The following is a 15,133-nucleotide window of genomic DNA, read 5'->3' on the forward strand; positions in this document are numbered from 1 at the left end:
CCTTTTGTAGATGAAATGGATCGCAAAAATGTTGAAACAAACAGCGTAAAACCCTTTTTGGCAGAAACCATAAACGAAAAGAGGACGAAACGTGGAAGGAAATGACAATCAACCACTTTTTAGGTCAAGTTTTGTTGAACACGTTAGACTTGGGAGGGTAACTTTTGGAATAGAACTAACCTTCCTCCCTCGTTTCACCCCCTAGAGGTGTAATTTTTACCTAAAATTTCTTTTCGTCTATTGTTATTACTTTTTGGGTTATTAGAATTTATCTTTTTATTTCAATAAGTTTCATTGGTTATCAGCTTTTGAATGGAAGTAATTCTAGTTTTTAAGGTGATCAATACACAGAGTTTATCCACTTACTCCGATCCTTGTCGTGCACTGAAAGAAAAATATAATTTTGTCAATTAAATATTCTTCTTATAAGAATTTAAAGCGAATTTTCCAATGAAAACTTCGGGCATTGATTTGCCCCAAACAAATGTGACTGACAAAATTATATTTTTCTCTCAGTGTAATGGTATTCCATACCATATTACATACTATAAAATATAAAAATTATAAATTTATGTCATCTTACCTGACTGATTTATGTCATAGTACTTTACGTATGTAAAATTTGTCTTTCAAACTTTTATTTATGAGTTTCAACTCATAAACAAATTAGTTAACGAAACCTTTATGGCACTTACTCTAAAATGATCTGTCTCCACTAATATTTCGGCGAAAAAATATAGGATCCTATGGAATTGACCGTTGAGAGATGGAACGTGGGAATTTTTTCATCCATCACTTCACAGCTTTCTATTCTCATTTAAAATTACTATGTTGTCCAGAAAAGAAATTTCCAACAGCTCTTCTTTCCACCTTGAGTCGCTCCACAAGTAACTCCACTGCAATGAAAAGAAAAGTCAACTTACCAAGTCAATGAATACCTCGTCGTACAATTCAGCATTTCCCGAGTATAAAGACAACTGTATCCCGTGTGGTAACTCTCGATTCAAAAGATCATTTTACTTCCAACAAACGCGCTTCAAAAATTGTTGAACGATCGAGTATGCAGAATATCTCGCTCGGTTGAACCGCTATTATACACAATGTGTGTTGAATTGTTTTTTACCATTTTTTATTCCCGACTTTCCTGTTCAGTGAATTTGGAGGGATTTCCATCATGTGAGGAACAAAAAAGCTTTCAATTTTTGTTCATGTTTTATGCTACTTGAGCATCCGTGGCAATTAAAAAATGCCAGTTGAATTAGCGCAAATGACTTCTTTTGAATTTTTGTTTCACTTCTCATGTATTTCCAGTTTTCATATTTTTGGACTTTTCCGCTACAGCTTGCGACACCATTTTTTTGGCTTTTTTTAGGACGCGGAGTTTGGAGTTTTTTTTATTATGTTTGTGGGGTGAAAACATCAACGCGTTTTAGAAAGTTTTTTTGTTTACCTCAAACTACAGCGGTTTAAGTGGATGAGGGGAGAGCAGAGAGAGGTAGCAAGGGCTCAGCGAGTTTGTTCTACGCACGTTTACCAGGTTTTTTTTACCTTCTTACAGTTTCGAGGTTGACGAGGCTTTCAAAGCGGACTGAATAGTTTTTGTCATGTTTGGGGATGTTAAAAGCAATTTTTTTGTCCACGTTTGGTGCTTTAGTATTTTTATATAGTGGTGGAAAAACAGTAATGTTGGATGGAAAATTTGGGAGTAATTTTCGGAAAGGCGGTGATCAACTAGATTTTAATTTACAGTTCCATGAGACCTCATAACACAGAGAGAACAATTCTATAAAAATTGCGTGCCTGTTCCGTAATCTGCCTGTCAAAACACTATTTGATAAAAATTATGGAACAGTTTCGCATTTTTTTACTCAACGTTCCATATTTTTTCTGGAACGTTTTGAATTTTTTCGTGAAAGTTCACCGAAAAAGTGCGTAACTGATCCGTAATTTTTATTGAATTATGTGTTGACTGGTAGATTACAGAAGAAACACGTAATTTCTAAATAATTTTTCGCTCCGTGTGCCAACAAAGTCCTTTTATCCATTCATTTCTAATTCGCCTATTTTTCAAAATATTTCCAGATCTATTAAAGTATCAATATTAACACATTCTTTTCAGTGTAAAATATACTTCACTAAAATCCTCCACTACATTTTTTCCTGAACCTACTCCCCCATAAAATATGACGATAATTCATCCGAAACTTTTGCACTCAACAAATTCTTCCCCTTCCAAAACTCTCATCAAACTCTCAAATCAAACTACGCTATAAAAATAAAAATTGTTTATCCGTGAATGACCCTAATTCTCGCCTTCTTCTGTCTGTTGCAGATTGCATTATCCATGGAGCGAAAAATATACGGATCTATAATGTTGAAAAACAACAAGAAGCTGAAAAAAGCCGTCAGTGAGTGAAAGAACCGCGTGACGAAGAAATTAATCTATTTCGGGGCGTGAAGAGGAGTGAAATCAAATTACGTTCCCAGCCCCACCTATGGAGTTGCCCTTGTTCACTGACGGATGCACCAGTATCTTATAAAAAAATTCACTCGCGCTTTTTTCGTTTTTTCCTTTCGTACCCACAGTGAGTCGACAAGACGCCGGCGTCGTGTCGTCGAGTGAATCGTGATAAGTACCCTCGACACGTCGCGGTCGAGTCTACCGTGTGTCCTCACCCTCACCCCAGCAGCGCCAACAAAAATTGGTCGTCTCACAGCCTAAAAAAAAAACAAGAAAGAAAACATTTTGACAGAGTTTTGCCACAATTTTTACCCATCCAGATGGCCCCCACTATTTTTATCTCTTGAATCCGCTCCTCGGATTTTTATTTCTCACATACATCCATCTTCAATCCCCGGAAATCCTCGAGGCACCACCCAAAGAATTCTGGCTGTCCTTCTCTTGCCAGGAGTTTCAGTGAACACAAAATCTTGGTGAACTCAGCGAAAAGGAACCACTGCCGGGAGGATAACAAGATGTGAATCGTCTGCATCTGTGAAAAAAGGTAAGGAGGCCCTTCGTACGTAGAGACGTGAAAATATTTCAATTTCCATGCGAAGATTTTTAGGGTTTCAAGTTTTTATTCCTGGGGGAGTGGGGAGAACGAGGGAACGAACGTACCCGGAGAGCAATATTTTAAAAAATATTTAGTTCGAGATTTCTGTAATTCTGGGGCGAATTGCGGTTTGGTAGGAAGTTTTACGAATTATTTTGCTCAATCGGATTCCAGCCAATCAATGCGCGGTATTTGAGGTTGCGGAGAAAAAAGTATCAGAAATTTTGCAAACATGGGATTCTACTATTCCGATGGAATAGTTTCTTCCCGTCTGGGCCGCAAAAAATCATTCTGACTTTATATTTGAAATGTTTCTGCAAGAAAAAAAATCAAACTTTACCAAATGATGCGCCTTAAAGGAGCTCCATCGTCGGGTCGGTATTTTATCGACCGGAACCGTTGCTTTTCCATATTTTCAGTTGCCAAATTTTCAGACTAATTGCATGAGTAAAATTTGAAAGAAGATCGCAGGTAGTCACTGGTATCTGAATTAAATTTTGGAAGAAATTGGTATATTTCAAAACATTTCTTTTTAACAAATAAATAACAGAACTTGTTACCAAACCAGTGGATTATTTTTTATCACGAGTCGGAAAATTCCATGATTTTCTCACATCTAATGACCAGAAATTTTCGTTTTAATCTTTAACTCCAACGAAAATGTTGGTTTTCCCATAATACACTGTGTTAAGTTTCTATTTTTCAAATTTTTTGCAAAAGAGAAACAATAATTAAATCGCAGACAAAATAACGATTGCAATTATGATCGAGTGTTCTACAAATTTTGTGTACTTTTCGATATTGTTTATTGAAAGGGCTGCGCTGCTTTGAATGTATCCATAAATCGTACAGGGTATACCTCACCCATGACGGAGAGTTACCTTACCAATCCCTTACCACGTGGTACGTCTCGTTGCCCCCACTCTTCTCACCGCAGCAAGCCGTAATGTTGTTGTCGTTCACAGTGGAAAAACGCTTGATCAAACAATTCTCCTTTCGGCCCGACAATTAAGCCAATAATAATCATAGAGACGTTACCAATCCCAATGAAAATATGAAAAAGTGTCGTGAGAATAAGAATAAGAAGACGGTGAATGTAAATGTTGGCTTCGTGGCCATTATTTCCGCGGTTCGTGAATCGACCAAGGATGGATCAGCTGATGGCCGCGATTCTTTTCATCCAGTCCTGGCAGAATCGTCCAGCAATCAGTGAATAAAATAAGTGAAGGTTAATGCACTAGTGATACTAATAAAATAAGTGAGTGTTGTTGTTGTTACGGCTGATTTCTCATCCCGGAATTACAGGGTAGGCATCGATTAAATAATATCCTAAAGAATAATAAAAATAACCAAAACTCGCGGACCATTTTTTTTACTGAACTAACAATCGTCATTTCTGGATCAATTTCGTAATTTTTATCGATATTTGATGGTAAAATTTAGTACGGGATATAATATTCGTAATATGGTGGTCGTTCCATGTGATTAAAATTCAGTTTGAAATTTTTATCAGATTTTTCTCTCAATGTCGTTCGATCTCGATTTCACCTTTCAAGTCGACTTGTTCTCGGACTCTTCAACAGCCAAAACAAGAAACTCGTCATCACTGTTTTTGTTTTCTCCTCATTTGAAACGCCTGAAGGCATTCTATACATTTCTTTTATTAAAACAAACGCATTAGTCCTTTTCACTAATTATATTTCCCGTTCTCTGTGAAAAAAATACGGCAGTTTTATTCTGTAATTCAATTGATTGGATTAGAGTGGTTTTCGAGGTTACAATCGTAGTCGTCCTTTGGACTTTCGATTTTGCTGTTTGATTTCATTTTCAATGAGTCTATTCATTTGAATTTACTGTGAAAGGTCCTGTTTTCGGAGGAATAAGGATTTTCCACCGCTAAATAACTCGTGAATTCAGTTTTTTTATGGTTCACTCATCACTTATGTTGTTTTTCCGATAGAATAATATTTAATTGTAAGAGAAATGTTCGATTGAGTCTGCAATCAATAAGTTCGGTGAAACTTTTTTTTTCAAATAAGTTACCGGCTCATTATTCTATTACCGGAGTAAAAAGGCGGTAAATTACTGAGCATTGAAGTCCTCATTTATGTCCCTCAGTGTTGACATTTCTAGTTTTGTGGTTCTTCTCTAAACATTAAATCTTGATTTTTTATTCTGATTTCCTTGTTTGTTTCATGAGACAAAGGAATAAGTAGTTATGGTCAATATATTTTTATGACTGCAAAAGGATTGCAGGAGAAATATTTGAGGTTATCCCACTGGAAGATATCCGTCCGGCAACTCCTCCGTCGCGATATTCCCTGTCCTAAATATCCGTACTCCACATTTTGGGGAAAAAAATTATTTTCATCCCATTTTCGTTCCACGTATCATCTGCAATATTTATTTAACTACTCACAACCCATAAAAATCAACTTTTCATTCATGTTTGCACGTTATAAATTGAGTTTTTCTGGTTAAAAACTCGGATTTTTCCTGAAAAACTTGAAGATGTTACAGGAAACCTTCAGGGAAATGCGAGATAATTTTGAAGCCCTTGTGGTATTCTAGGGATCATTTTTCCGACCCAAATATCGGCCAATAGAATTGCACCATGAAACCAAACTCACAGTTAAGAAATAATAATTTCATAGATTTAATCTGTCAGTTTGTTCTGGGGTTACATTGACTAGATCAGATTGTTTTTATATCTAGCAACTACCAGAAAGAATAATCAAAATTACGTCAGTATAATACCGTAATATCTTGTACCACCTGACGTCGAATGGTACAGTTCTTCTATTGGTCGATATTCGCATCGGCAAAATAATCTGTGCAATTCGAAAAATTAATGAATATTGAAAATTATAAATATACGTAAACTATTCAGTCCCGAAATACAGGAAAGAATCGCATCGTTGGGGCCCTATTAGACTGGTCTTAATTTCGGGGAGTGGGGATACGCGACCCATACCTAAATTCAAGAAAGTGGGGGAGGGGGGCCCATGCCAGGCCCATTCTTATGTTGCCGTTAGTATACGTTGAGAACCGTTCGCGCATCAGTAATGCTAAATTCTGTCGGGAGAGTACTCTGGGCCTGGAAAGGGGGTACCGCCCGGTTTCTGGGTCTCACGGTATTTCTGCTCAATACTTTGCCATTTTGCCAAACGGAAAAATTGGTATTCTTATCGTTTCAGTTCACATGGTATGATATGTTCTGCGTATAACTTACCTTCCTTCGATTAAATATAAAAAAATTGATTTTCACTTTTACGAGTACGAAGAAGGGTCAGGGCCGATGGTCGAGTGAGGAAAAGTGAAAAACACACGGAGAGAAGAGTTATTGAAACATTACATGCTTGCTCCGTAATCGACCAGCCAAAATAGTATTCAGTACAAATTACGGAACAGTTACGCAGTTTTTCGCTGAACATTCCATATTTTTTTGAAACCTTTTGAAGTTTTTTCTGAAAGTTTACTGAAAAAACGCGGAACTATACCGTAATTTTTACCGAATATTGTTTTGACTGGGAGAATTATTATTGAATCTATTGGAACCGCAGGATCCAAAGAAAACAGCCCAATTCCCTTAAAAAATACCATCTTTCTAGACTAGTGCGCTAGGGATTTTAGGCGCGTGGTACGCGAGTAAGAGCGAAGATGAGATGAAATCCTAGGGGAATTGCTACACGATAGGAATTATCCGAAATTTAAATAGTTTTTTAAAATAATGTATTGCCATCACTTCCATATTTGGAATCGGTCAAAAGGACATACAAACAAATTTCGTGAGCCTTCATCCCATTGGCTGCAAATACTTCTTCTCAAGTTACCCTGAAAAAACTAAATTCCAAAAAAACGTAAAATGAAAACAATGGATTAATGAACGAAACGTTAATTGATAGCGAAGGATAGTATGTACAATATGTACATTTCCAGATGAAGATCCAGTTTCATTAATTCATTGGGGAGGAATCCACAGGAATAAAATTAAAAATTGTTATGTATACAACCACGCACATGCGTACAGGCGGTCGTAAATTGCATTTTCTCATTCATTGGAACGTGTTAGGTGAACAACGCAAAAAATACGACGCTTGAGTTTGATCGATTACAATATTTCCATCCAACAGAAAAATAAACAAAGAGAATATTCGATATTTAAGTAGATTTACTGTGCACAAAAAAATATATGACGCCACATTTGTCTGATGCTATTTTTATTATCGTGGGACACGAGTTATTTTGAGTGTTTCTGTTTGCTCAATGTTTTATTTTTTTCAACTGTTTAATTGAATCCCACTCACGTCTCTCTTGAGTGAAAAAAACCCTGAAAAATAAACTCCCTTTCACGATTACATGAATTACTTTGTGATTGTTCTCCAACTTTGTTCACAGGGAAATGAATGTTCTGTAGTTTTCTTTTACGGAGAGTAAAATAATTTTAGAATTTTTCTGGGAAAATTAAAACAAAAACTATCATGTCATCTGGTAGAGTGGATTCAATTGTCTACTATCAAAAAAATTCCCATGGTATATACACAATTAAATTTCCGGTACGGCACGATAAAAACTTCATTGCACAATAAATCCCATTGAATACTTGAAAAATAGGTATCGATTGATATCCAACATATCATCGTGTTCATTTCTTTTAACCTGCCCTTTATCGACTCTCCGATGCCCCATGAGAAGCGCAATGCGCAGCAAATCTACTAAAAGCGTTTGACAAGCAAGTGGAGCTGTTCAGCGTCCCCGGTCGATCTCTCGATGATTACTGGTCGATTGTTAATCGATAAGGAAGTGATGAACAATCACTGGATCCGCCAGTGTCCATCGATAAGCAATCGATTGTTATTCGATTATCAGTCGGTGGTGAATCGATAGCCATTTTAATGGTCGATCGTTATTCGATAGCCAGTCCTCAGTCGATCAATTAAGCAGAGATCAGCGAGTACTTGACTAGTATTTACCTGAGTGCTCAACTCCATCGCAACTGACATTTCTGACATAATCGAGAGTTCTCTTTTGTTAGTAAAAATTGTATGTCACATGAGTGCGGTCGATTCTCAACCTAGTAAACGTGACCTCCTTTCTTCAATTACTCCCGAGATATCGTGCTTTCCCCCTAGCATTCCGGCAGACTTCGTAGAGTGGTTTTATTAATATGATTAGTCCACTTTAGATTCCAGTGCTCGACCGCTAGATTTTTGGCCCATTTTTCATCCGTCTCAAGTTCATGGAAGTATTCTTCTAGTCGATGTCCGGTTTTGAAGCTTTTTGGCCGCCCCATCTGCTATTTCATTGCCTTGAAATGCTTGCGGTGATACGATCCAGATGATGGTCACGTCTTTCTTTATTGTTTCTAAATTATCTATTTTCAGATGGATAGTTTGGGTGAGGTTATTATAGGTGAATCGGTTCTAGGGTCGGGTCCGCATTTGGGATCACCCCATTTTTCGGGCATATCTCGGAAAATAATATAGATAACGCTATAAATCCAACGGCATTTGATTCGTGAGATGATTTACGATTTTTTAAAAGCTCTGGAAATATTCTAAATTCCATTTTTTTGTTTTTTGCGCTTTTCTCGGTTCTTGGGCCTTCTACGGCAAAAAAGTCCCAAATTTGGGATTACCCCATTTTTCGGCGGATATCTTGGAAGATAATTAAAATAGGGTCAGAACTCCGACAGTATTAGCTTCATTAATATATGTAAGCGTGTGTTTTTTCATAGTTTTTATAAAAATGATGGGGTACAACAGTAATTTTTCTCACTCTTTACGATACATCTTCCCTGGAAATACTATCTGTATTCACTTTACTGTACGAGTACAGTAATTTTTCTCTCCGTATTTCTCTTCATGACCAAACAAATATCAATTCATTCAAAAATAACAGCTGAACCAACTGTGATCAACGATTGCTCTTGTTCACGTGTGACTCGGTATCAGCTCGAGTTGTAATTGTGGCAACGAGACTATCGATCAGTCATAATTTTCGACTGGACGTTTAATCAACTGCCTCGATCCCTTTCCCGCACCCGACCTACACGTAATTTAAACTGCAATACAAACTGCCAGTGGGATGTGAGCGTTTTCCATTTCACTTTGCTATATTTTCTCTCAGTTCAACGCGTTTGAATGCCACAAAATGCTGGACCATTGGTTTGACGTCGGTAGAGGTTAACCCCGGAGATGTGACCTGGGCCGACGGCCCAGTGACTTTTCCATTCCCTCAACTACTTTATTCTATTCATCCAAATGTAACAAATGAGATAAGATGTGAAACCCAAAAAACAACGGTTCCATTTCTTTTGTCTTTTATTTGCAATACTGCGCAGCTAAAAGTTTTTTAACTGAAATGATTCTGTCGGTTTTTAAAAATTTTTCGTAGTATTCTCTTTCCACTGAAATTTCTAATCATTTTGCGTTATTTTCAGTCGACATTTTCCAGAAAAAAAACCTGAAAACCGTCAATTTTGATGTAATTAGTTCTTCAAAATCAATAATAATAAGAAATATTGCAGGCAATATATTTTATGTGGCTGTCGCAAACGCGTGTTTGACCGAAGGAAGTGAGCCACGGCCCAAAAAGTGATTCTGTCAGTGATAAATTCTGATAAATTTAACAAAAATATCCAAAAAAGGTTATAATAATTTATTAATTCATCATCCTCTCGTCTCCCACAAATTCTGGTTAGCTTTTGTCTTGTCTTTTGTTGGTAAAATTGATGACTTTTTAAGGCCCGAAAGAGAGAAAAACCCACCGTCTGTGAACTCAATCTGATTTTATGTTCGAGAGCGACTGAAGGAAATGGCCGAGGATATAATGTCGTTTCACATGATGGAAACGGGGGAATCCCTTTTCACAGTGAATCTACCCCTATGTGGATACATATATTCACAGTTATGTATGCATGAGAGTGTGTTACTGTGTACGAGAAATGTCTCGTCGCTTGTTCACTGTAAACGAACTCAACGTGAAATCTCCTTTCAGGGTCATTCGTGCGTTTGGTTCTGTAATCGTTTCTTCCATTTATTTTTATTTTTTTGTTATATTTTTATTTTTCTGGCGTTTTACGCAAGCGGGCAATGTACTGAGATGATTTATCTGGGGGATTATGAAGTGTTTTCTCACTGAAATGTTTTTTTTCACCCCATGGTACTACTCTTTAATGATTTGCAGTGAATTGCGAATCGTTTTTGGTTGTCTTCGCAAGACGTTGACTTGTACAGATCCTTCGACAAACAGATCTTTCTATCTCACACAAGTGTTGACGTCTTTTAACACAAAACTTCCCCACAGTGAGAAAAAAAATCATTAATATATAAATCAATATTTATTTTTTCAATCCTTTATTTCTGAGATCGCGTAACTCCCTATATTGTTCTAGAATATGATCATGTTAATTATAACTTTGAGTGAACTCCTGCAATAATTATGAGCATTGAATAATTCATCGAAATTATTCCCTCAAGAGCATCAGTAATTTAGGGCAACTAAATAATTATTAATAGAGTTCATCTAGGGTCACGCAGCAAATCGTCATCTTCTAGAGTAATATGATTAACGTTATTTAAACTTAACTTGGTCAAATATAAAGAGGAATACAATTTTCAAAAAATAAACACTTCTTTGAAGCAAATGAGTATGTGGCAAAAATATTTTTTTTACTCCGTCCAACTCAGTAAATTATTTCTCCGGATGCAATCGGTGTCGAATCGATTCGTGCGCATAATGAGCCCATAGATACCCACGTTACTTCAGTAAATAACCTTCATTAATATTTTTGTTGCAGCATAAAAACCACCGATGAAGTCTCCAGGGAACAGTGACAACTAAGGGGTTGACCACGGACTTAACCATTCCCCGAAATGGTGTGAATATTCGAAGCCAAAGCTCACTAATAATTTAGTCTTGTGTCATCACAAGTTGGATCTGACAGTGAAAAAAAAATATATTGTAAAAAATGTATAAACTACTGCGTCGCGGCTCGGGTCGTACATTTCTACTATGTGCACTACTGCTGTCGTTACTACTTTGCCTGTATTATGTCAGCCAAACACAAGCCCCCTCGTCGGGTCAAGCCCCAGCCCTTCTAGCCGCTCCCGTGGGCGTAAGATACGAGAGACCTACGACACTTGTGCCAGATTATAGTGAGGCACCTGATGCTCGTGTCTCCCTGGCCACCTGTCCATTACTGCGACCCAGACGGGCGGATATCGAGGCTCAGGAGGAATTTGATAAATTCGACTTCCAGGTTAGTGGAACAATATTCTCAGCGATATTATGCTTTAATTTTTTCTACTTTCCAATCATTATTGGAATCATGCGGTTCTGGGGTTAAGTTTCTCTAACAATAACTTCTCCAAAAAATCGTAAGAATGAATTTCTTTCCAAAATTATCCCACCAAAATTTCTCCCCTACAATGTTTTCATTGGGAAAATTCGTCAAATTTAAAACGGATAAATTATATAGCGTTCCACATCTTGCCACATCACTGAAATTTCTTCGAGGATTTTGAATTAGGGAAGAAGGGGACTAGGATAATTCTCGAAATGTTTTTACAAGAAAAATTGAAAAAGTACTGGGAATTTTTTGAATTTTTATTCACTTATATTATGAACATCCAAAACATCTGTACAAGATTTGTTGTGATGCTTCTTTCCATCTCGATCTATTATTCAAATAAGTTTTTAATGAGTATAAATAAATTGGAAGAATCTTCCCGATAATGTATTCAACATCGCATACTCCCAATTGAATAATATAATTGGGGAATTGTGAATGGTCAAAAAATCGAAAGAGTGACGATGTGGACTTGTGTTCCCAACTCGATTAAACGCCACCTCCAGCCTTCGGTGGGATTTATTTTAATCGTACGCGGAAAAAGAAATGGGGGTTGGTGCTGCCCAGCATTTATAAAGGACAGCCGTGACACATTGGTGTACACGTCGGCAAACTAAACGTGCTGCACTACTGATTGGTCGATATCTCAAGTAAAAACTATTAAAAAATCGGAAAAAGGGGGCGAAATACTAAAACCGTGAATCACTTTTAATTGAAATAGTTTTGCCATGGGTTTTTTTATTTGCCGAAATATTTCAACAATTTGAATGATATTTCATTATTTGACAGAAGACCTTCCTTGACGCGGTCTAGGTCAAGGGCTGTTGAGGCACAAGAATTCCTTTAATAACTAATCGTGAGAGTTTTTAACACTTGATTAACACGAACACAAATTTATGGTACACAGATAATTCCTTTTATTTAATTAGTTCATCCGTGGACCACAACTCGTCTTCAAATTAATTCCTCATTCAATTTAATCTTCAGATCTCTTGGAATATATGTGATTATAATTTCAACTTCCTCGTTAACTCTCCACTCATTTAAAATATCCATGAGATAGTCCCCAATTTTAGGGGCAGAGGGGGTGGAGCGAATAATTTTGCAAAAAGCCCGGAAATTACCCCGAGAATGACGAAAAAAAAATCAAAAATTGCTTGGAATCACCACCAATTCTGTTGTATTCTGTATGACGTCATTCAAAAATTGCTTCTACACATCAATGGCTCGAAAACTCAAATTTATGCCCACAAGAGTGAGACGTAAAATCACGCCTTGAAGGGGTAAAAAAATGAAAAAACTCGAGGGGGCAAAAGTAAGTGGCACTCCCCTTTAACTTCAGGGCAACCGACTGAAAATTATTTCACTCCAGAGAAACGATTACCAACTAGAGAAGAGAGGGCCCTAGTCGGAAGAAAAGCGTTTCCGCCTTTTTTTCCTCCCTGAAAAATGTCGTGAAAGAGCTTTTCGCCCTTACCTACGGTACGTCGTACTCGTAAAAATCATTATTTCTTCTTTTATCTTCTCCAACTTTTTATTCCGCTTTGTCTCCCTTAGTAGTTGAGAGACGATACGAATGCAAATTGGCCGCGCAATTTCCACCCAACGTTTTATTTTTTTATTTTATGAGTGAGAGCAGGAAAAAATAACATAAATTCGCGAGAGTATGAAGAAAAATAACGTAAATTTCTTTGTCACTTCATTATTTAAAGTTGGGAAGAAGAATTCATTCCAAGTCCTTCAATTACCAGTACAATATTATTTTTCAAAGTCATTTCAGGGAATCTACCCTCGTCCAATAATATCAATACGAAATCACCACGCAAAATCAGAAACAAATCAAAGAGAAATGATAATTATTTGGTACTTTGTACTTGGAAACTTCGAGGCGGGGAAATTTTTTTCTTTCTCAAAATCAGTTTTCCATTATGCAAGAGAGCTTTACACACTCATCTCACGTGAAATATTCCTGGCAGTACGTAAACCACTTGAAAAACTCTCGTCGATCCCCCATCTGCACTCTTCGTTACTATCATCATCCCCTAGAGGGAACAGTCATGTAGAAACAAGAAATGGATAATAGCTGGATGGCGTTGCTCTCCACTCTCACTTGTCCAGTGAATCAGGTAAATCCCTAGGAATTTTTACCATTCCCTGTATGTACACACAGCTTAACACAAATACCAATTTCCACTCGTTTCCAATGTATTGAATGTTTTACGTGTTGTCAATGTCATCGTTTCCCATTGAATCGTTTCATTGTGCAAACGAATCATTCATACGAATTGTTTCAGTGTGACTATTCACACATGAGTTGTTCTTTGTAATATGGAGTAGAAAAAAATTTGTGTGTGAAGCAAAAATTTGGCTTTTTTTGCTTTTGAATGGAGGCATTGTAATCGTCAAATTCTAGGATTCCAGTTTTTTCTGTTGGGATGACTAGGCCTGGACTATCAGAACCTAATGTTTTTAGTAAATGTCGGCATACACATATGTATTCATGTGTACACATGCCTATGTGAACAAGATAGTCCTTCAGGTGTAACATGTTCATCAGAAATGTCCTCAAAATTTCAACGCAAACAAATTTATTGATAACTATCAATAAATATTCATCGTTTAACACGAAAAAAGTTTCAATCGGATTTATTAAAATTTATTTATAGTGAGGAAGCCTATAATGTCAGTCATTTATACTGTCATTCTATTGCATTGCTCTTCTGTATACATTTATTTTCGCTGTGAGACATCATTTGTGAGATTTGTAATTCGCATTTTTTTTTATTGACAAATTTCCTTTATGAACCTATGGTCATATGCGTCGATGAACTTTTTGTCGTGTAAGGTTTGGTGCAGTTCGTTTTCTCCAGTTTTTTTGAGGAGGTCTGACATTATCAGTGAAAAGACACTAATTAACGACGAATTGAGATGGTAAATTTGCGAAAAATGGCTGAATAACTTGAAAAAACGCAGTTTTAAACAAGAAAATTGTGAAGTAAAATTTGCAAAACCCTAAGACCACACTTTATTGGTTGAGTCCAATAAACTCCCGAAATTTCAAATGATTCTCATTAATCATGGCTTTTACGATTAATCAGTCTAATCACCGTAATGCTCTGCCATTGAACATTAACTACTCTCCAACTACTAGCTTCTGAGTCAACCAGAAAACCGACTGATGTAATCTCAGTTCACAATTAATCTCCCAAGATGTTCATCTGCAGCTGCTCGTGACGAACTAAGACATTATAACCCTGAGAACGAATTTGTCTCAGGGAAATATCAGATACACGTTGAAAGTTTATGATTTGAGTGCACAAGCCTGGAATCCACAATTTTGGTTTATATCGGTGGTATATATTTATTCTATATGTGACAACAATGTCAACTGCTTCAGTGTCTGGCGTAACGACCTCGCGTGAGATACAATAATTTGCAGGAAATTTTCGTGTGTGAGAGAGGGGAAGTGCTCGAGTGGACTGTGAGGATACTGGGGAAGTTGTTGACCCCGATTCGTCACTTCACTGGTGAACCTTTTGTGCAGCAGTAGCATGTCATGATTTAATGTCTTCCTGTAACACAATTTCATAATTTTTTTTTATCATTCTTTTGTGATTTGGCAATAGTGAAGCTGATTTATTTGCGAATATATGTGAAGGGGAGGGATTTAGGGGAATTATTCATGAAGACATTTTTGCACGAAATATCATGAGCTATGAGAATA

The 15,133-nt window shown here is 36.9% G+C and overlaps 1 protein-coding gene across 2 annotated transcripts in view; it reads left to right on the forward strand.

Moving 5' to 3' along the window:
* Window positions 1–15,133, forward strand: part of LOC135163625 (alpha-mannosidase 2) — an 87,743-nt gene that overhangs the window by 3,384 nt on the left and 69,226 nt on the right. Inside the window, exons 2-3 of one of the 2 annotated variants that reach the window (XM_064123216.1) lie at window positions 2,333–3,005; window positions 10,858–11,319. In XM_064123216.1, coding sequence (XP_063979286.1) covers window positions 11,029–11,319 — 291 coding nt within the window. In that variant the 5' untranslated portion in view covers window positions 2,333–3,005; window positions 10,858–11,028. Of the gene's footprint in view, window positions 1–2,332; window positions 3,006–3,997; window positions 4,363–10,857; window positions 11,320–15,133 lie in introns of those variants that run through there. The other variant, XM_064123217.1, reaches the window with a different exon arrangement.

This window comes from Diachasmimorpha longicaudata, chromosome 6 (genome assembly GCF_034640455.1).
Source record: "Diachasmimorpha longicaudata isolate KC_UGA_2023 chromosome 6, iyDiaLong2, whole genome shotgun sequence".
In the NCBI taxonomy this organism is placed as follows: Eukaryota; Metazoa; Arthropoda; class Insecta; order Hymenoptera; family Braconidae; genus Diachasmimorpha; species Diachasmimorpha longicaudata.